Raw genomic sequence first — 23,527 nt, forward strand, 5'->3', positions numbered from 1 at the left:
TTAAGCTTTTAGAGTTTTTAGCTCATATGCAGTAAAGTATGCTGACCATCTCTGCAGTGTTGCATGTCTCACCTGACACAAATTGAAGTTGGAAATGCTGTTGTCATCAAACAGAAGAATATTGATGGTGTCCAAAGCCCAAGTGCTCTCAGCTAACAAGCCTGATTTGAGGGACATCATGACTCTCCAGGCTTCTGGTGTTCCTATTCGGAAAAAGAAATGTGACAACTTAGCTTATCAAGAAACAAGCATGCAAACAGGAAGATGTTGAGGAAAGCAGCCACGTACCAATGTCTTTCATTGTGAGCCTGCGCCGTGGTTTGAGGATGGGCTGAGAAGCCTCCACGGAGCCTGGTGGAAAGGCCACGTCTCTCCTTATCAGGGGAGGCTGAACCGGTGGTGGGGCTATATGCGAGGCCGGGACTGGAGGTCCAGCTTTTTGGATCTTCATCCCAGAGTGCATGTAGGGGGACTTGCTTGGTGACGTCCTGTTCTCCATGGGCCTCGGCATGGGCGTCGGGCTGGACACCTGTGGAATGTGGTTTTGAGAGGACTGATAGTTGGACTGTAACGTTCTACTCATAGGTGGGCCGGAACCTCCAGGCCCGTAGGGAGGCTGCCGCTGGTTGACGTGGCCAGGCCAGGGACCATCGTGGTTCATTCGCTGGTCCGAAGGCATCATGTCCTCAGAGCGGTTCATGCTGTGGTAGCCTGGACCCTGAGCGGGAACGCCAGGAGGGCCTTGTCGGTTTGGGTAGTTTGGATAGTTAATCTCGTTGCGTCCCTGCCACATGGGGCCCTGGGGACCATCAGGAACCGACGACATAGGGCTGCCCATCATCTGCGGTGGGATGGAGGACTGGGAGTTGGGGCCCCCAGCGTTAGGCCCCCTGTCCCGACTGAAACCGAACGGGAACTGGCTCTGCGGAGCAGGTGGGCGTCGGTCTGAGCCAGGATAGGTGTTATACTGGTTGTACATGTCCTGCTGGGACTGGGGTCCACACGAAGGCTGAGGGCCCTGCTGCTGCTGCTGTCCACTGAAGGGAAACATCTCACCTTCATGGCGCTTTGCTGGGGGACCATAAGCACCATCGACAGGCCTCTTCTGGCTGTAATTCTGGAATTTGAGAGGACACACATGTGAGAGGAGTTTTGGAAACTGCTTCCACATCCACACAGTCTGCATTCCCAAAAAACACCCACTAAATTATTTTATTTTTATTTTACAAATTTGAGGAAGGGCTTCAGTGCTATACAAACCGGCTGCTGCTGTGGGAACATTCCTGGCTGCTGATTCGGGTATGGTCCACCAGGGGGAGCACTTTGGCCAGGGTACTGATTACCATAGGATTCATGCCTAGAAAAGAGGAAAAACAAGTAAGCAATAATTAAAAATTAAAACACAAAATAAATTGTATTTGTAAGAGTTCTACATCAGAACAGTCTCAATTACCACCAAACATTGTGTTTTTATTTGCTTTTAAACACTGCGTACAGCAATAATACGAAGCCAAAATCAAAGACTCCCGGTGTTACATGCCTCTATTGTTTTAAACTCGTCTAAATAAGGGCGTCTGCTAAATAACGTGAAACACAAAATAAAATAAACTCAACAGTTCTCTAAAAAACACTCCAGCGAAGTCATTAATCAATGACGTATCTTTAGAGCTTGAAGCCATCTTACAATCATCAGTTATTGATCATAACTGAGTATTGGCTGCATAAGCCAAAAATGAACATCACAGTAATATGCCGTCAAATTTACAACACTCATGCGTACAAATGAGCAGGTAATGGCAACCTCTGCTGCTGCTGCGGCGGCCGGTTCGGCGAGTACATCCCCGTGTCGGCGCTGGAAGGCATCATGTTGGGCTGTGGAGCTCCAGGGCCCATAGAGCCATCTGGCCCCATGCCCGGCTCTGGTCTGCACGGAGACAACAACAAAACACACAATCAAGCAAATAAGATTTATTTAGACTCTGGATAATGAGGGCTGGCCCTAGCACAGCATGACAGTACAGAATGGGCAAAAAACAACAAAAAATGGTGATAAATTTGTATAAAAAAGAAATTTAATCAACTGAAACAAATATCAAACGCAAGAGACCAATTAAAAGAAACAGGGTGAAAATAAGAACTGAGCATAAACACTAAAGCTAAAAATGACCAAAATAAAACGCAACCAAAGCAGAGCCGTCAAATCTGAACCACTTTAAATTAAAACGTACGTTCTTACAGATGGTCCTTCAAAGGTTCTTAGTAAAGAAAACGGTTCTATATAGAACCATGAACACTCAAAGAACCCTCTGCATGATTAGAGAGCTCAAAGGTTGTTCAGATCGATGGAGAATGTGCTGCAAATGGTTCTATATTGCACCAAAAATGGTTCCTCTATTGCAACAAGCCTGAAATCATAACAGAAGAAACCGTTTGGGTGCTATATAGAACCCTTTTCAAAAAAGGTTCTACGGAGAAGCATCTACGATCTGAAAAACACTTTCATGAACCCTTTAACCACATGAAATTTCTTTACAGAACCATTTACCAAAGAACCCGTGAAGAACCACCTTTTTACATGTGTATAACAGTAAAATCAAACAAAACGAAAAGCCAGCCAAAGCAAACAGGACAGTGGAAGCGGTTGGAGGCTGAAATGTGGCTTCCAGCAAAAAGCAGAAATGAAAATAAGTGACATCCTGTGCTTCTGCACTTTAACGCACAAGTGCTGTTCATTTACTGAACGAACGCATTGGAGTCACGATGTGAATATAAAAAGGTTTTATATGTCGTTTTCCAAGTGAACCTGAAGCTCCTCTGAATGCTCTGTGCAAGACCAGCGAACACACAGTAAGTCGTACCTTCTGTCGTATCCTGGTGGTCCGTACGGGTACTGCTGCCTCTGGCCCATCTGCATATTACCCATTGGCCCCGGCGGCCCTCTGTTAAACTGCTCGCCCATTCCGCTGTTAGGACCCTGTCCTGGAGTCATGAACTGCTCGCCCGCTGTGAAAGAGAGACAGTGAACAAACTTCAGTCAAAACCAGGACGACCACTCAGGAGCGGACTAACAGACTGGTGGTTGGTTGGTTAGTGTAGTGGGTAACTCCTCTGCCTTCTACGCTGCAGACTGGGGCTCAATCCCCCAGCTGGGTAACCACCCTACACTGTACCAATATGAGTCCTTGGGCAAGACTCCTAACACCACCTTGACCTCCCTGTGTAAAATGATCAAACTCTAAGTTGCTCTGGAGAAGAGCGTCAGCCAAATGCCGTAAATGTACTAACACTGCGTCCACATGTTGGCGCTAGATGAACAACGGCAAAACAACATTCCGGTTTTCAATGAAGTCGCGATGGGAAATTCTGCCAGCGGCAAAAGTTGGGATTTTATTTATTTATTCATTCATTTCCCCAATTTTCTCCTATCCAGTTCCATCCACTAGTAAGGATTCCCCCAATCACACAATACTGCCCACAGCTGTCCACACAGAGAACGTATTCTAGCTAGAACAGAAACCGATTAGAGCCCAAACTGCCCTTCAGCTCAAACACTGCCAGAAAACAAAAGCCAGAGCAGAGAGGCAGAAAGATCCAGAGGTGTGAGATGAACACGGGACATTTCAGTAAGAACTTCCATCAGTGCTCACTAAGAGCTGCACAGAGAGACGGTCTTCAGTCTGAGGGTAAAGACCGTGAGAGAGTCGCTGTTCAGACAGACGGCAGGACTTCATTCCACCACCTGGACTCCAGGACGGAGAAGAGTCCTGATACTCGCCTACATGCGTCCTGAAGGACGGAGGGTCCAGCCGGTTCTTTAGGAAAGCTAATGAACCCAGAGCACTCAAAAAACCCCCTCCATGATCAAAAGGTTCTTTAGACTGATGGAAACCATGCAGCAGATGGTTCTAGATAACACTAAAAAGGGTTCCTCTCTTGTTATGACGTCAAGCTTGTGACATCAGAAAAACCCTTTTTGGTGCTACATAGAACCCTTTTCAAGAAGGTTCTACATTGACCTAGCTATAGCACATCCTCCAACAATCTGAGGAACTCTTTTACAATGCAAAGGGTTCTTCGAGTGTTTATGGTTCTACCTAGAACCATTTCCTTTACTAAAGAACCCCTGAGGAACCATCTTTAAGCGACTCCAGAAATAAGGACCCCGAGATCTCCAGGTTCCTCACCTGCCGTCTTCTCTGAGGTGTCCATGCTGTTGGCGTCAATCATGTGATCAGCGACTCGTCAACACTGACGAGTCCCAGCGTGACAGAAAATTCGGCCAATGAGTCCAAAACGCTCACCTTTCCTCATTCCACCGAACGGGTCCTTATTCGGCTCATAGGGACCAATACGGCCCATCATTTCCGGAGGTCCACCCATGCCGGCCTGGTACCCCGAGTTGGGCGTCATTGAGTTCCGTCTAGAGAAGGCAGGGTCTCCTCCGTCGGCGAAGGGGTCCTGAAGATTCACGCTGCTCCTGTCAGAGAGACGCAGACCGTAAGCACTTTCACTACAACAGCAACGGGTTTTTCTCTCGGCCTATAGGAGACGTACCGTCCGCCGGGCACAGGGGCCATCTGGCTGTGGGGTGTTGAAGCAGGGGTGGGGGGTTTCAGGTCTCCTCCTTCAGCCATGGAGCTGCTCGTGGACTGGGGCGTCTGAGGGCCCTGTAAAGATCCAGATCCGGCTGGAGAGAGAGACAGACAGAGAGACACAGACAGAATAGGGGTGGGTAAAATGACAAAACTTTATCATTATTGTGATAAACTGTCAATTTGGAGAACCGTCTCACCACGCAGAGAACCGTTTAAGCATGCAAATGATTCTTGGAGAGTTCGTGGTTCTATACAGACTTCCATATATGTGTCTTTACTGAAGAACCCTTGAAGAACCATCTTAAGAGTGGTTGTGGGTTTATTATTATTTTTTATTTTATAGTATTTTTATATGGTTCTATTGCGTCTGTTACTCCGTATTAAATCTCAGAACAACTAAATATCATGATGCAGATCATGTATGGTGAAAATGTCCTGCATCAGGACATCATTTCTGCCATATGGCCAAACTCAACTTCACAGGCGAGTTTAACGGTAACGGAAGCCCCGTTTCCTTCTCTCGTCTGCAGCGACTCCCGAAAACAGCCGACTGTCACTTTCACGGTTTCTACGAAGGACATTAGACACGATGTTTATAATCTCTGTTCATGTGGAGCATCAAGACACCCGACTGGTCAGCTCAGAAAGCGGAAGCCTTCCTTGCGGCCAAAACGATGTCCCACAGCAGTGGACTTCAATCCTCCTGAACAACTTCCTGCAGGTTTTACTTCCATCTCAAATCTACCGTGTCTCATTCAGCTTATCAGTGACCGCAGGCAGTGGTCAGGTCGGTGTCCAATCCTGATCCCGGGGAGCTCGGACCTGCCTCTAAACAGGACGCTCCTGATGATCACAGCCTGGATTGAGTGGGTTAGATTAGAGTTGGACCTAAACTCTGGAGGCAGATCTCCAGGAGCAGGAATGATCCCTGAATTAGATCAGGTGAGGTCAGTCAGGGTTGGAGTTCCTCCGACAAGCTTCACGCTGATGAAACCACAGAACTTAAAGCAAACACCGCCGCTGAAAGGCTGGGGGCGACAGTGAGCACTTCAGTACAACACAGACTGTTTAAAGCCGTTTATTCTGTATCTTCGTCTGTTCACACTCAGGTTTATGCAGATTACACTGAACCCAGTATGTGTGTCTTTTAGCTGCAGACCTTAAGGTAAAAGTGCTAAAGGGGAATTACACCCATATTTCTAAATTTCTACAAAAGCAAATGATAAGATGTAATCAGAGTCGTTCAGAGTGGTTTGGTGAGACTGCTCACAGTGGTGGTGATGGGAACCAGACGTCCCCCTCTAAACGCTCCTCACAGTGGTGGTGATGGGAACCAGACGTCCCCCTCTAAAAGCTCCTCACAGTGGTGGTGATGGGAACCAGACGTCCCTCTAAAAGCTCCTACAGAAAGTTCCTCCATGAACTGGTTCTGAATTCACTGCCTGATGACTGAGACGCTGTTTTATGAGAGTTTAGAGAACTTCAACTCCATTCATGGTGGAGGGAGACATGCAGGGCGCTGTGCGGCAAAATAGTCCCCAAAGAAAACTCAGTATTCCAGATTTTCCACTATTTTCCATCATCAACATTCCATATAAGCTCAGAAGACTCGTGTAGGTTCTCTGGTGGTTCTGGATGGTAAATAAAGTGTCTATATCTGTGTTGTAGTCATGGCGACGCCTGGTTCCCATCACCCCCACTGTAAAGACGTCTGACCCGTTTCACTCCAAACCATCTTCCCTTCACCTTCTTCCACGTTCCCAGAGTGAAAAATACAGACTCTGTGGAAGGTTCCACTGTTTCAAATCCATTTTTCATCTGAAAAAGTTGTGGTTGGTGTGACCGGGCCTGCGGTTTCCGGTAAGGGCTGGTGAGCTGGACAGCACCAACCCAGAAACAGCACTACTGTGAGAAGGCAGAACCAGATCTAGCACTTCCGTCACGGTTTAAAATAGTGTAAACACGTGCTCGAGTGCCGAGAGCCTGGAAAGCGCCGCAGGAATGCGCCGGGCTCATCGTTATGCAGCTCTTCTGGCGTTTCTCTCTGTGAGCCGGTTTTGGCAGCACTTAATTCCATTTGAGGAATTTACCCCCCAGCGCTGAAGGGAAGCCCACCGCTGGCTCTGTGCTCATAAAGCTCCTTTTCTCAGCTTCCAGTTCAGCATCTCAGCATGCCAGAAGCCCTCCGCCCACCCACCGCCGAGCCACAGTATAACAGGCCAAATTCAGCACTGTCAGTTCACCAGCGGGACCCTGAGCCGACTCACTGCCGTGTCCGAAGCACTGCGGTGGGGTCAGTTTCACACGAGGAGGTGGGTGATGTAATTATTCCCGGGGTTTCTCAGTGATTTTAGTCCCGGTAGAAAGCACCATCACTATAAACCAAATCTCAGGCAGTATTAATCCTGTGCTGGAAAACACACGGTAAAAATAACCCCAGGTTACATTAAGATCACGCTATAAAACAAATCACAGACATAATCCCACATTTTATTAATCCCATGCTATAAAACAAATCGAAACTAATCCCAGGTTATATTATTCCTGTGCTATAAAATGAGCTGTAGAAATAACCTCAGATTATATTAACCTTGTGCTATAAACTGAACCATGGAAATAACCCCATATTATATTAATCCTATGCTATGAGCTATATAAATAATCCCAGGTTATATTAATTCTGTACTATAAAACGAGCTGTGTTAATAACCCCATATTATACTAATCCTACACAGTGAAATGAGCCATAGAAATAATCCCAGGTTATATTAATCCTCTACTACAAAACGAGCTGTGTTAATAACCCCAAATTATATTAATCCTGTGATAATCAAACCGTAGAAATAAACCCAGATTATATTAATCCAGTGCTCTAAACCAAACCGTAGAAATAAACCCAGATTATATTAATTCTGTGCTATAAATCAAACTGCAGCAATAACCCCATATAATAATCCTGTATTATAAAATGATCCATAGCATTAATCCCAGTGCTCTGCGGTGATGTTGACCCATTTCCATGAAGACAATGCTAAAGATGCACTGCGCTGGTCTGGGACAGCTGGGCAGATGTTTCAGGTCAACAAAGTGTCCTACAGCCCAACGCGCAGCGAGTGGAACGTTTCTAATCCCGAATATACAGGCAGGTTTCTGATCTCGTGCCACTCGGTCATAAACATTACAGCGGTGAGAATCACCACAACTCCCAGAGCTAAACAACCCTGTCTGAGTAGTAGATGACAGAATGAACGAGAGAGAGAGAGAGAGAGAGAGAGAAAGAGAGAGAGAGAGAGAGAGAGAGACAGAGAGAGAGAGGCAGCCAAGATAAACAGTGTGTGCCACATGTGAGTCGGGATTCTGAGCCCGGCTGAAGCCTCGCGGTTGGCACGGCTAAACGATGAGTCATGCCTCCATTCATTAACGAGAGAGAGAGAGAGAGAGAGAGAGAGAGAGAGAGAGAGAGAGAGAGAGAGAGAGAGAGAGAGAGAGAAAGAGAGAGAGAGAGAGAGAGAGAGAGAGAGAGACAGAGAGAGACAGAGAGAGAGAGACAGAGAGAGAGAGAGAGAGAGAGAGAGAGAGAGAGAGAGAGAGAGAGAGAGAGAGAGAGGGGTCATTACCAGGTCAGGTTTATTCACAACACCCCCCCCCCCCAACCCCCCCTTCTCCACAAGGATTTCCCTCAAACAGTGATAAAGGAAGGTGGGGGGTGGGGTGGGGGGGGGTTGGGTGGACAGGGGAAATCACAGAAAAGAAAAAAATAAAAAAGCCATGATAGACGAGAGAGAGTTTGGAGGTGGGGTGGGGGTGGGGTGTTGGGAGTGTGACCCCCCCCCCCCCCCCCCTCCTCCCCCCCGACCAACTCATTCATCATTTCCTGGCTCAGTTCAGCCCTCCGGGGCTTCTGCTGCTGCTGCCCAGGGCCAGGGGAGACCGCCGGAGTCCCTGACACGCTGCCAAACAGACGCGCTCCACATCACAGAGGATTCCCTGCTTACTCATCCACACTCCCTCTACCCCCCCCCACCTCTACCCCCCACCTCCGAGACAAAATAAACCCCCTCAACCTCACGCTGCTTCACTTCAGCGCATCTCCGTCTGAAACCACACTAACCATTTCAGCTCGTCGGCTCAGCCCTATTTTTAACCCTGGATTTATTATATACATTATATATATTATACACGCGGATAACGTGACGTACGAACCTCACTAACGTCAGCGTATGAAAACGCAGCAGACCCCACATCGCCCCCTGCTGTCTCGTGTGCTTCATATGAGGCTGAACGCTTTTCGTAGTATCGCTTTGTATTCGCTTCACACTGCAGCGTCCTGCTACTGGCTGGTGCTGGACCTGAGGTGTGGTCAGCCAGATGGCCACACACATCAGATCACGGCAGCACACACCCTGCAGGCAAGCGTGATGTAATTACGGGGTTTCTCAGTGACTTTCGTCCCGGCAGGAACCACCATCAGCCACTTTTAAAAGCTTTACCTGCATAAACCAGTCCAGAAATAATCCTAAATGACATTCACCCCACAGAAATGACCCGTTATATTAATCTCACGCTATAAACCAAATCTCCGGTTAAATAAACGGTAAAATAACCCCAGGTTACGTTAAAACCGTGATATAAAATAAACCGCAGGAAATAATCCCACATTTTATTAATCCCATGCTATGAGATGAGCCACAGAAATAACCCTAGATTATATTAATCCTGTGCTATAAAATATATGGATGAGATTTGCGTCCACACAGCCCTGAAAACACCAGATCTGAGTCACATTAGGGCAAAAAATCTGATTCGTGCCACTTCAGCCTTATAGACCTTATTCTGATCCATCAAATCAGGGTGTGCTGTTTACATAAAAACTTGATTGGATTATTGGGTGCATGTCAACACACTCAGAACCATCCAGTGCGCACCAAATACAGACCACACACGGAAACCAACTGCAGACAGCCGGTTTTGATTTGGCTATTTTTGTGCTCACAAAAGCCAAAAAAAATGTACCTACACTCATCTACTCAGTCTGCAGCTGTTTAGCCCCGCCCACTCACACTGAAGTTATAAGGAGTGTTTCTGCTTTTTGAATCCAGCACAACGCAGGACAGCCAATCAGAACTGAGCTCGTTTACATATACATAATACAGCTGCTGTCTGAACAAAATCTCCAATCTCCAAACTGGTAACTTTACAGGAGAAGTCAAGGGAAACCAACTTTTGGGTCGTGTCTTTTGCTCCATGGATAATGAAATTTACACACAATGTAAAGGGCAACAGGAATTTCCAGATTATGCCAAAAACTGGAACGACATACGGAGATTCCAACAGCAGGGATGTGTTACATGCGTCTTCAAGGCACAGAAACGAGAACAGCCGGTTTTAAGAGAAGTTGGAATATGATCATGTAATGAAAGGAAGAAATGTTTTAATATATGAACAACAAAGGCAATAAGCGGTTCTCAGGGGGGTGGGGGGGGGGGGGGGTGGGGGGGGGGGTGGGAAGGCAAGACAAAAGCAGGATATTTTCCAAACGTTCTTTAAATGTGTGTGTTTGCACAACTTAAAGTTACAGCTTTGTCGCCCCCTGTGGCAGAAATGAAAACTGCCCTAGAAACGCTGAATATCTGACTGTGGTTCACATTTTGCAATATTTAGCAATAATTTTGTCCCAGTCTGATAAATTTTTGAGTGTGCAGGTAAAATGAAGCCAATTCAACAGAATTGAAAAAGACCCTGAAAATCCCGGAGAGCTGCGGCGCTAAAATCGGTACTCGGTCTGAAACGCGGTGGCGGAAACGTCAGCAGGTTACGGGTCTGCAGACGAGCATCTACACCAACCTGGGGAGGGGGGCTGGATCTTGGCCTGGTTCTTTTTGGGGTCATTGGAGAAAATGTCAGGCGGAGGGTCCTCTCCGCGCTCGATCTTGCACTCGAAGGCGTACAGACACTGGATGTACTGCTTCTTCAGCGAGCTGGCTGCACTGCTGGACGTCCCAACGTTCAGGTTCGTGGCCAGTTCCCTCCACTTCTTATTCTTGTTCACCTGGAAGAGACGAGAATGAGAGAGGAGGTCAGCGAAGGCTCTACTGACTGCCGCAGGGTCGGAGCAAAGCAGGGGAACGAGACGTTTGCTCTAGAGGCCAATAAGACGGATGCATCTGACAGAATGGAGGCCGGGAACGCCTTTGAGGCATGATCTGGTTTTTGGAGTGTGAAATCACATTTGGAACAGTCAGACTGCCGAATCTGACCCAGGAAGCATCAAAGCAATTCCAAAGTTCGGAAAAGTAAATGTATTGATGAGCTAATCTGAATACTGTGACTCTCAGGGGCGTCTCTTCACTTTAAGATCACATTTTTCTGATGTAGGCGACTGTGCCACTCAAAAGCTCAGTCATTTAAAAATGTGCCTCCAGGGGGCGCCGTTACTGACTTACTCCTGGTGACCATGACTGTGCTCCATAGATTCATCTGTAATTTATACCACATGCATTTTTGTAGATAAATAAAAAGTAGGACTGGGACGTCTTAATTCATCAATAAAGGAAATAAATGAATCTTTTATTCTGTTCCGTGTTGTAATAATGAATGTTCTGCACTCCAATCCATGACCGTGAACTCCAGCCCTGGTTTTACAGTCACACTGTCATGGTAAGAGATGCCTGGCTTGGATGGGTTTTCCATCCCCCTCCTTTTTGGGAAGTATGTGAATGTTACAGCGCAGAAAAGTTACAATACAAAACCTGGATGGAAATTAGGAAAAAAGCCTCACTAGCTGGGAATTAATGTTTTAAGTGTGGATTCGGGAAAGTTGTTTCATGGGTGAAGGAGGCGGCGATGGAAAGCGGCTCTTTGGGCAAGTGTTGACACGCTGATAAACTCACCGACTTGTTTGGAAAATCACTTAAAATGTGTGCTGGAACACAAATCCAGTTCACATCACACTCGACCGTCCTCAGCGGGCATCCTCTCATTTACAGGTCACTGCTGGTCACAGTTTAATGCTGGAATCAAACTAAACAAATTCAGCCCAGTTTTGACCCCATTTTGTCGCAGCTGACAAATTTCTGGCGTGGGTCTAAACACGAATGTCGGGAACGATGAATGGGACTCGTAGTGTGACATAATCGAGGAAGAGTGATGTGGCATCTGGGACGTCCCGTTTTTTGTATTTTTCCGCCTAGTCTGAGTTCTGACCTACGACGCACTCCTCAATGTTAACCAATAGGCTGACACAGTGCCGGGACGAGCAGCCGCTCCAGCCGCCGCCGGGACGAGCAGCCGTTACAGCTGCCGCTCCAGCCGCCGCCGGGACGAGCAGCCGTTACAGCTGCCGCTCCAGCCGCCGCCGGGACGAGCAGCCGTTACAGCCGCCGCTCCAGCCGCCGCCGGGACGAGCAGCCGCTCCAGCCGCCGCTCCAGCCGCCGCCGGGACGAGCAGCCGCTCCAGCCGCCGCTCCAGCCGCCGCCGGGACGAGCAGCCGCTCCAGCCGCCGCTCCAGCCGCCGCCGGGACGAGCAGCCGCTCCAGCCGCGGCTCCAGCCGCCGCCGGGACGAGCAGCCGCTCCAGCCGCCGCCGGGACGAGCAGCCGCTCCAGCCGCCGCCGGGAGGAGGAGCCGCTCCAGCCGCCGCCGGGACGAGCAGCCGCTCCAGCCGCCGCCGGGACGAGCAGCCGCTCCAGCCGCCGCCGGGACGAGCAGCCAAGGAGGTTTGTGGGACTTTGTGAGGAGGTTTTAAGTCACTGCCGTCCCCTTGTGGTGTGAACAGAAATCGCCCTAGACAGACTGAATTTGTAACAGTAAAACTTTAGTCTTCTCAGAATAAACACATCAAGCATGCGCACACACACACACACACACACACACACACACACTTCAAGAGGACTGTGCACCATATTAAATACACAATAACAACAGCAGCAACTCTGATTAAACACACGCCCGCTGTCGGGCGTTTGCTCGCGCTCACCTGCGTGAGTCCGCCGATCTCTTTGACAGACACGTAGAGGCGGAAGAGGTCGAGAGGTTTGCGGCCCACGGCGGGCAGGTTGTTCATGCCCATGGCTTTCTCTTCGGCGAAGGCCAGATAACGGTCCACCCACATCTTCCTCTCCGGCTCAGGACCCAGCTCATACAGCCGGGTGATCTTCTCATTAGTGGTGGTGGAGGAGTTTGACTTCTACAGAGGAGAAATGACAAAGCCAAGCAGTTAACTTCACAATAAAAACATCCTTACCGCAGTGGATGACTTCCAGACTGAAACCTGCTCAGATCTCCTGAGTGACAGACGATCAGACACGATAGCTGCTACACGTTTAGGCTGGGCGTCACTACAAGACTTTAAAAGTCCTGACAGGTCTGTGAAACGGAGAGCATCACAAACTTATAAGGTCAGTCTGTCACAGAATTCCTTTTGCTGAGACGCTCAGACTAGACAAGACGGAGAGAGAGAATAACACACGACGAGTCAGGCTGCGAATAAGAACTCGATCTCCGACACACGGGGCTGATCCGGGACACACCTCACACCCCCTGCCGGCTACACTGGATAAACAGAGAAGCTCGATCAGGTCAGACGGTTCCAGCTGTGCTGTGTTAAAGAGCCGTGTGAGATCTTTCTTACCCACTGATATACGGCTCTACAGCGCGTCTCCTTACTGCACAGACGGTACTGATCCTCTGCTGTCTGCACGGAGCTGAACCACATCACTGTATCTCCTCTCAGATTAAGACACACTGTGCAGTACACTCACCGGCCACTTTATTAGCCTTGCTAGTAAAAGGCTGGACCCCCTTTTCCCTTCAGAACTGTCTTAATTCTTCGTGTCAGACTTTCAACAAGGTGTTGGAAACGTTCCTCAGAGATTCTGGTTGGTTATTTGAGTTCCTGTTGCCTTTCTATCATCTAGAACCAGTCTGCCCATTCTCCTCTGACCTCTCACATCAACAAGGCATTTTCGTCCACACAACTGACCGCTCACTGGATGTTTCCTCTTTTTCGGACCGTTCTCTGTAAACCCTAGAGATGGTTGAGCGTGAAAATCCCAGCAGATCAGCAGTTTCTGAAATACTCAGACCAGCCCGTCTGGCACCAACAACCACGCCACGTTCAAAGCCCCTTAAATCCCCTTTCTTCCCCGTTCTGATGCTCGGTCTGCACTTCAGCAGGTCGTCTTGACCACCTCTACACGCCTGAATGCAGTGAGCTGCGGCCGTGTGATTGGCTGATCAGCTGTTTGTGTTAACGAGCAACTGAACTGTACCTAATAAAGTGGCCGGTGAGTGAGTGTACATCATAACTTACTGTAATGACTCACTGAACACTTTACACTGTAGTACTGCTGCTACTCCGAGTTAATCAGGTCTATAATCACACCTGCTGTCGTGTAAACAGAACAAATCTGTCTCAAGCCACGTAAACATGCAGATATACCGTTTCTCTTTCTTACACTGTCTTTTTGTCTTTTTCTGCTGTTTTTCAGGTTTTGACCTAATTTGAAAACGCCTGCTGTTCTTTACATTGTGTGTAAACTTTATGATGAATGAACCAAAACAAACGGCCCAAAATGACGTGGGAAAAATTCTGGTTCCATTGACTTTCATTAAAAGTAAAGCATGTTTTTTCCAAGTTCATGTGCAATGATTCCGGGATCAAGTCAGGAAGTCTGTCCATCAGTCTGTCAGTCAGAACTGGAGAAATATTTCACTACACATTGGCAGCTGAGCTGGACCGGTACAGAGAGTGACCGGACAACTGGACCCATACAGAAATGGGTCTTCAGACTGACGTACCTGGTTCTGTATGGAACTTCATTTAAACAGATCTATACAACACCAGAAAGGTTCTGCTATATTTACAATGTTAAGCTCCTAGCAATAGCAGAACCCTTTCTGGTGATAAACAGAACCATGCGCTTATTGGTATTATTAAGAACCACAGAACATTCTCCATCAATCTGAAGATCGCCTTCACCATGCAGAGAACCACTTAAGCATGCAAATGGTTCTGACTGTTCACGGTTCCATATAAAACCACTTCCCCCACTACAGAACCATCTTCTCCTCTCCAGCTAAAGTGGTGCTGACCCAGTCATGGGGGTTAAAGCATGTCGATCTACAGGAACACCAGCAGAGTCCATTAAAAAGCTCCTTACCTTCTTAGACTCGGTTTTTGGGGTCCCATCGACCTTGTTATTCATCTTCTGGGCCTGGTTCATCTTCTCCATCCCGAACTCTGGGCTGGGGGCCATACCTGCAACACGCGGAGTCAAACCATGCAGGCATTAAACATCGACACAGACACTGAAGCAAAACCTCCCATCTCCAAAGAAATAACTTCAAACTAATGTTTTTACTTTTCAGTATTCACTGGCGGTCCATTCCATCAGCTCTACTGACCGTATAAGAGCTGATCAGAGTGAAAACACTTATTGTAAAGCACTTTGGTTTAAATTGTGTTATACGGTGTTCCCTCGTTTATTTACGTTTAGTTCCGTTCCAGGACGAAAATCCGACGAGGTAGGGACGCTATATTTATATTAAATATATTTATAAGTATTTATACACTATTTTAAGGCTTTATAAACCCTCCCCCACACTTTTACGCTTCCCATTCCCTTAATAACCATTCCCACACTGTTCTGTGCACGTACTGTACCTTTACACTTTACACTGTAAAATGTCTTAAATTCCTAAACCTACGTAGGTACATAGTACACAAATAACCAGTGGTCTGGTTAAATGAGAATACTGTAATTATTATTACAGTAATAGTAATAATAATAATAATACTGTAATAATAATATAATACAAACAATAATAAAAGGGGAAGCTGCAACAGACAAAACCAAACAACGCGCTACGGTACTGAGCCAATCAGGCTCTGAGCTGCACTCTCTGGTTGGCCACTTCTCCAATCAATCAACCAATCGTGTGTTTACAATCTCATGCAGGCAAGTGGCGTCTCAGGCGGGCGATGCTGCTCCTCGTTTTCAGTGTGTATTCATCCACTGAGTAAATCTGCACTATTTATATTGAATTATAATTTATACTATTTATATTTATTTATAATTATAAATCAGAATATTTTATCATTTATAACATTCCTTTATTGTTAGAATAAATATTTTAATACATTTTGAGTTTTTCTTAATGTAAAAATTCATCAAATATATATTTTCCACAGATCGAGTTCCGCAGAAAACCCGCGAAACAGCGAAAATCCGCGATATATTAATATTGATTAATTAATATTTTTTGAAAACCCGCGAAAGATGAACCGCGGAGTGGCGAGGGAACACTGTATAAATAAAACTTACTTTGTCTGTTCCAACCCATTAAAATCTCAGAAAAACAAATGGTGATGCGTGTCGCGCATCATGAAAAGCTGATGTATCGCGATGCAACTGTTTGGCCACATCGCCCACAGCATGGCTCAGATTCAAAAACGGGCAAAACTCAAACTGTAAGTAGATCAATAAATGATTCTCACAGCACCGACTGATTCTGCAGATCAGCATCACAAAGGCTGCGTTCACTCGGCAAAAGTGGCCTGAATCCGATCTTTTTCCCTGTGTGTGACTCAGATGTGTGTCTGTGTGTCCGGGTGAACAGATAAACACTGAATCAGACATTTAATTCCGATTTCTGGCACTGAAATCCGATCCGTATCTGATCCGTGGCAGCGCGACTCCGTCTGAACAGCCAGATCGGAATTCATGCAACTTTTACGGCAGTGCCAAAAAATATCTAATTACATTTCCCCAGTACGGTGTCTCTGTAGTACACTTTCAAAGGCTTACAGCAAATATGACGTCTTCCATCATTACAGTTCACTTATTCTGGTTTTGTGTAACTACAGTTAGAAATGAAGGTTCTGTGCAGGAACGTTCTTCGTTCATCCAGGTACAAACAGTGTAGATCTTCCCTCAGAGGTTCTCCAGTGGTTCTAAGATCTGATTGTGGAGCTTAAATCAGGTTCTCCAGGTGAAAAGTTGGTATTTGTTCCTTTTCATAACCGAATGTTTTAAAACAGAGCAGTAGAGTAAAAGCCTGGAGGCGAGGCGAGGCGGGGTGTGTGGAGTCAGTACAGCTTAGAACAGATCATTTCAGTGGATTATGGTTCAGTGATGTTCCCTGACTGAAGGCCCTGAGATGGAGCCTTGAGGGTTCCCCAGTGATGAGAGGGGAACTGACCCAGAGGCAGTCTAGAACCTGTATTTCTGAGAGTGAACACATTGCAGACATGTGCAATAAATAAAGGTTAAACTGTTATATACAGCTGGGCGATATGGTGACCCGTGACCGTGAGCTTCACTGACTGACCACACTGTGTTTAAACCCTTCCACTGGCTACCAGTCTGTTCCAGAACAGGCTTTAAGGAGCTGTTCCTGCTCTATAAACGTCTTAATGGTCAGGAGCAGCGCATTTATCTGACCTGCAGCAGCGACATGAGCCGAGCTGACCTCTCAGATGATTGGGAACTGGTCAGTCAGTCCTTTCAGCTCAGTTTGAACAGCTCTGCTGCTCCATTAACATCATTTCAGCTTTAATTTAACGTCTACTCCATCTCTCTTAAACCGACTGCTCTGATCTTATTTTAATTTCCGCTCTCCTACATCTGTTTAAACTTTAATGACAATTTTCTTTGCATCTTCTCATTTGCGAGGCACTCTGAATGACTGCAATGCATCAGAGTTGCTATATAAACACTTGCCTTGAAGGACCGTTCCCAGCTTTCACTACAAACCGAGCAGAATTAGTCCCGTTTAACTGGATTCAGCTCGGCGCAAAGCTTGTTTTAAAGGTGGAACTGCTCCAGTTTGTCAGACAAAATAAGTATCGTGACATATCGTGCATCATGAGAACCTCTTAGGCATTTGCTACATTACATTTTCCTCTCAGCTCTGATGTTACACAGAGAGATTCACTCGAAAGAGGCCCCCAAAATTCTGTAATAACTCTCTCTAGGACGAAGCGATCTGAACAAAACAAAGTGCAATGAGCTCCTCGGTACATGGAGCTTCGATGCCCCTGCGTCAGAGTGATGAGGAAGGTGCTGGACAGCCATCACGTGCAGACCCCCGTGCCCCTTCACTCAGTCACTCAGCTTCTGATGAGGATGGTGGTGTACAGTATTGAGCAGCGTGTCACGGTATGGAGCATATTTTTTTCAGATTGCTTCATTCTAACAGGAGTTACAGCAGAATATCCGGGGCCTCTTTCGAATGAATCCCCTGTATCTCTCACAAAGCAGCAGTTCTGGTGCTCACCCGCTGAGTTGTTGGTCATGTTGCCGCCCATGGGGTACGGCCCCGCCTGGTTCATCATCCCCTGCATGCTGTTCATGGGCGGGGCGTACGGAGACCCAGCCCCCATCATCCCCTGAGCCATGTTGGGATAACCGGGTGGCCTGGAAAGAGCAGAGGGTCAGATTATTCCACTGAAAGAACTGAGGAGTGTCTGACCAACAGTGGTCACTTCACAGCTTGCCTTCAGTGAGTCGAGCTTTCTTTTCTTGATGTTTAACGTTTGCATAATGTTCAAGTTCTTAAATTCATCCTGTCCCAGCTTTTATGTAACACGCTGCAGGCATCAATTTCAGTTTGAGAAAGAAAAGAAAAGAAAAAGGATCAGATTAAACGTTAAATCTCAGCTTTGTACTGCTTTGGTTCAAATATAGATCAAAGCAGCGTATAAATCACTGCCTTCTGTTTAGACCTGCACTTTACCTCCTGCCCCAAGTTTTTGGAAATGAGGTTTGTTAAGAGCGATTATCTTTTCATTATTTTATTATGCAGTACATTTGCTTTTATTACAAGTGCATGAATTCTGCGCACGTGCATTTTCTCTGTAGGAGAGTCTATATGAGGGGAATTTAATCAAAGTTCAATAAGATCCAATTAGAGAAGTTTTCCTCAAGTGAAGGTCCAGAACATCATACTGTCTAACCTGCATCACGACTCAGTGCCGTCTACTGTTTACTGAAGTAGCCGAGTAGGAATCTCAGCATCTCATACAGTCGGACTGAATATCAGATCAAATAAAGTCCAGTTCGGTCAGATTTCACCAACATTTCCTGAACACCAGATCAAATAAAGTCCAGTTCAGTCAGATTTCACCAACATTTCCTGAACACCAGATCAAATAAAGTCCAGTTCAGTCAGATTTCACCAGCATTTCCTGAACATCAGATCAAATAAAGTCCAGTTCGGTCAGATTTCACCAACATTTCCTGAACATCAGATCAAATAAAGTCCAGTTCGGTCAGATTTCACCAACATTTCCTGAACATCAGATCAAATAAAGTCCAGTTCGGTCAGATTTCACCAACATTTCCTGAACATCAGATCAAATAAAGTCCAGTTCGGTCAGATTTCACCAACATTTCCTGAACATCAGATCAAATAAAGTCCAGTTCGGTCAGATTTCACCAACATTTCCTGAACATCAGATCAAATAAAGTCCAGTTCGGTCAGATTTCACCAACATTTCCTGAACATCAGATCAAATAAAGTGCAGTTCGGTCAGATTTCACCAACATTTCCTGAACATCAGATCAAATAAAGTGCAGTTCGGTCAGATTTCACCAACATTTACTGAACATCAGATCAAATAAAGTCCAGTTCGGTCAGATTTCAACAACATTTACTGAACATCAGATCAAATAAAGTCCAGTTCGGTCAGATTTCACCAACATTTACTGAACATCAGATCAAATAAAGTCCAGTTCGGTCAGATTTCACCAACATTTACTGAACATCAGATCAAATAAAGTCCAGTTCGGTCAGATTTCACCAACATTTACTGGACATCAGATCAAACTAAGTCCAGTTCGGTCAGATTTCACCAACATTTACTGGACATCAGCTCAAATAAAGTCCAGTTCGGTCAGATTTCACCAACATTTACTGAACATCAGCTCAAATAAAGTCCAGTTCGGTCAGATTTCACCAACATTTACTGAACATCAGCTCAAATAAAGTCCAGTTCGGTCAGATTTCACCAACATTTACTGAACATCAGCTCAAATAAAGTCCAGTTCAGTCAGATTTCACCAACATTTACTGAACACCAGATCAAATAAAGTCCAGTTCAGTCAGATTTCACCAACATTTACTGAACACCAGATCAAATAAAGTCCAGTTCGGTCAGATTTCACCAACATTTACTGAACACCAGATCAAATAAAGTCCAGTTCGGTCAGATTTCACCAACATTTCCTGAACATCAGATCAAATAAAGTGCAGTTCGGTCAGATTTCACCAACATTTCCTGAACATCAGATCAAATAAAGTGCAGTTCGGTCAGATTTCACCAACATTTCCTGAACACCAGATCAAATAAAGTGCAGTTCGGTCAGATTTCACCAACATTTACTGAACACCAGATCAAATAAAGTCCAGTTCGGTCAGATTTCACCAACATTTACTGAACACCAGATCAAATAAAGTCCAGTTCGGTCAGATTTCACCAACATTTACTGAACACGAGATCAAATAAAGTCCAGTTCGGTCAGATTTCACCAACATTTACTGAACACGAGATCAAATAAAGTCCAGTTCGGTCAGATTTCACCAACATTTACTGAACACCAGATCAAATAAAGTCCAGTTCGGTCAGATTTCACCAACATTTACTGAACATCAGATCAAATAAAGTCCAGTTCGGTCAGATTTCACCAACATTTACTGAACATCAGATCAAATAAAGTCCAGTTCGGTCAGATTTCACCAACATTTACTGAACATCAGATCAAATAAAGTCCAGTTCGGTCAGATTTCACCAACATTTACTGAACATCAGATCAAATAAAGTCCAGTTCGGTCAGATTTCACCAACATTTACTGAACATCAGATCAAATAAAGTCCAGTTCGGTCAGATTTCACCAACATTTCCTGAACATCGGATCAAATAAAGTCCAGTTCAGTCAGATTTCACCAACATTTCCTGAACATCAGATCAAATAAAGTCCAGTTCAGTCAGATTTCACCAACATTTCCTGAACATCAGATCAAATAAAGTCCAGTTCGGTCAGATTTCACCAACATTTCCTGAACATCAGATCAAATAAAGTCCAGTTCGGTCAGATTTCACCAACATTTACTGAACATCAGATCAAATAAAGTCCAGTTCGGTCAGATTTCACCAACATTTCCTGAACATCGGATCAAATAAAGTCCAGTTCAGTCAGATTTCACCAACATTTCCTGAACATCAGATCAAATAAAGTCCAGTTCAGTCAGATTTCACCAACATTTCCTGAACATCAGATCAAATAAAGTCCAGTTCGGTCAGATTTCACCAACATTTCCTGAACATCAGATCAAATAAAGTCCAGTTCGGTCAGATTTCACCAACATTTCCTGAACATCAGATCAAATAAAGTCCAGTTCGGTCAGATTCCACCAACATTTCCTGAACATCAGATCAAATAAAGTCCAGTTCGGTCAGATTCCACCAACATTTCCTGAACATCAGATCAAATAAAGTCCAGTTCGGTCAGATTCCACCAACATTTCCTGAACATCAGATCAAATAAAGTCCAGTTCGGTCAGATTCCACCAACATTTCCTGAACATCAGATCAAATAAAGTCCAGTTCGGTCAGATTTCACCAACATTTACTGAACATCAGATCAAATAAAGTGCAGTTCAGTCAGATTTCACCAACATTTACTGAACACCAGATCAAATAAAGTCCAGTTCAGTCAGATTTCACCAACATTTACTGAACACCAGATCAAATAAAGTCCAGTTCGGTCAGATTTCACCAACATTTACTGAACACCAGATCAAATAAAGTCCAGTTCGGTCAGATTTCACCAACATTTACTGAACATCAGATCAAATAAAGTCCAGTTCGGTCAGATTTCACCAACATTTACTGAACATCAGATCAAATAAAGTCCAGTTCGGTCAGATTTCACCAACATTTACTGAACATCAGATCAAATAAAGTCCAGTTCGGTCAGATTTCACCAACATTTACTGAACATCAGATCAAATAAAGTCCAGTTCGGTCAGATTTCAACACCATTTACTGAACATCAGATCAAATAAAGTCCAGTTCGGTCAGATTTCACCAACATTTACTGAACATCGGATCAAATAAAGTCCAGTTCAGTCAGATTTCACCAACATTTACTGAACATCAGATCAAATAAAGTCCAGTTCAGTCAGATTTCACCAACATTTACTGAACATCAGATCAAATAAAGTCCAGTTCGGTCAGATTTCACCAACATTTACTGAACATCGGATCAAATAAAGTCCAGTTCGGTCCGATTTCAACAACATTTCCTGAACATCAGATCAAATAAAGTCCAGTTCGGTCAGATTTCACCAACATTTCCTGAACATCAGATCAAATAAAGTGCAGTTCGGTCAGATTTCACCAACATTTACTGAACATCAGATCAAATAAAGTCCAGTTCAGTCAGATTTCACCAACATTTACTGAAAATCAGATCAAATAAAGTCCAGTTCGGTCAGATTTCACCAACATTTACTGAACATCGGATCAAATAAAGTCCAGTTCGGTCAGATTTCACCAACATTTCCTGAACATCAGATCAAATAAAGTCCAGTTCGGTCAGATTTCACCAACATTTACTGAACATCAGATCAAATAAAGTGCAGTTCGGTCAGATTTCACCAACATTTCCTGAACATCAGATCAAATAAAGTCCAGTTCGGTCAGATTTCACCAACATTTACTGAACATCAGATCAAATAAAGTCCAGTTCAGTCAGATTTCACCAACATTTACTGAAAATCAGATCAAATAAAGTGCAGTTCGGTCAGATTTCACCAACATTTCCTGAACATCAGATCAAATAAAGTGCAGTTCGGTCAGATTTCACCAACATTTACTGAACATCAGATCAAATAAAGTCCAGTTCAGTCAGATTTCACCAACATTTACTGAAAATCAGATCAAATACAGTCCAGTTCGGTCAGATTTCAACAACATTTACTGAACATCAGATCAAATAAAGTCCAGTTCGGTCAGATTTCACCAACATTTACTGAACATCAGATCAAATACAGTCCAGTTCGGTCAGATTTCACCAACATTTACTGAACATCAGATCAAATAAAGTCCAGTTCGGTCAGATTTCACCAACATTTACTGAACATCAGATCAAATAAAGTCCAGTTCGGTCAGATTTCACCAACATTTACTGAATATCAGATCAAATAAAGTCCAGTTCGGTCAGATTTCACCAACATTTACTGAACATGAGATCAAATAAAGTCCAGTTCGGTCAGATTTCAACAACATTTACTGTCAGTTTCCTCTTTTTAGATCACGTCATGTGGAATAACTTCCCTCTGACTCACTTTCTTCTCTGACTGCTGTTTCTCTCCTCGTCCCTCCCCTGTGTGGCGTCACTCACTCGAGTCTCAGAGCTCATCGTAATGCTCAGATCTGATTGGCTGTGATATTTACAGCGCATGTGATTGGTCTGTGAGCCTCTGGCTGCTAAATCCACCGTAAAGGCTAGGAAAGTTACGCTGATTAAAACAGGACCATCAAAATTAAACAATTCTCCATAGTTTATCGGTTACAGGTCCAGGTCCAGGACAGCGTCTGGGTCTGGACTCGGACCGCGGTCCGCCTAGCAGTGACCTCTGGTCTAGAACAAATCTGGTCTTGCTAACTGGGTAACTTGCTAATCAAACTTGCTAATCTGGTCTTGCTAACTGGGCATTTTTTCTCGTACAGCCCATAAACCTACACCCACTGGCTAATTTAGAGACTCCTATCATCTAGACACACTTTGTAGGTTTAAGCTGCAGACCAGAGCTGCACAGATTATCAGCCCCCTCGACATCACTGTTCCATGGAAAGAGACCCCCTGATACTGGGCAGATATTATTTGGGTGGGGGTGCACTCTCAGCAGAGCACAGCGTAAAACT

At 45.2% G+C, this 23,527-nt stretch overlaps 1 protein-coding gene across 4 annotated transcripts in view; it reads right to left on the minus strand.

The window, feature by feature from the left end:
• The window catches only part of arid1ab (AT rich interactive domain 1Ab (SWI-like)), a 100,649-nt gene that overhangs the window by 3,379 nt on the left and 73,743 nt on the right, over nt 1–23,527 (minus strand). For 3 of the 4 annotated variants that reach the window (XM_037547371.1, XM_037530955.1, XM_037531238.1), the window contains 11 exons: nt 17,874–18,013; nt 14,756–14,853; nt 12,571–12,780; nt 10,440–10,644; nt 4,555–4,687; nt 4,302–4,477; nt 2,859–3,003; nt 1,781–1,924; nt 1,261–1,357; nt 289–1,117; nt 73–203 (listed from right to left, as the gene is read on the minus strand). In XM_037547371.1, the coding sequence (XP_037403268.1) occupies nt 73–203; nt 289–1,117; nt 1,261–1,357; nt 1,781–1,924; nt 2,859–3,003; nt 4,302–4,477; nt 4,555–4,687; nt 10,440–10,644; nt 12,571–12,780; nt 14,756–14,853; nt 17,874–18,013 (2,308 nt within the window). The remainder of the gene's footprint in view (nt 1–72; nt 204–288; nt 1,118–1,260; nt 1,358–1,780; nt 1,925–2,858; nt 3,004–4,301; nt 4,478–4,554; nt 4,688–10,439; nt 10,645–12,570; nt 12,781–14,755; nt 14,854–17,873; nt 18,014–23,527) is intronic. The other variant, XM_037547649.1, reaches the window with a different exon arrangement.

Source organism: Pygocentrus nattereri, chromosome 1, assembly GCF_015220715.1.
Source record: "Pygocentrus nattereri isolate fPygNat1 chromosome 1, fPygNat1.pri, whole genome shotgun sequence".
NCBI lineage: Eukaryota > Metazoa > Chordata > Actinopteri > Characiformes > Serrasalmidae > Pygocentrus > Pygocentrus nattereri.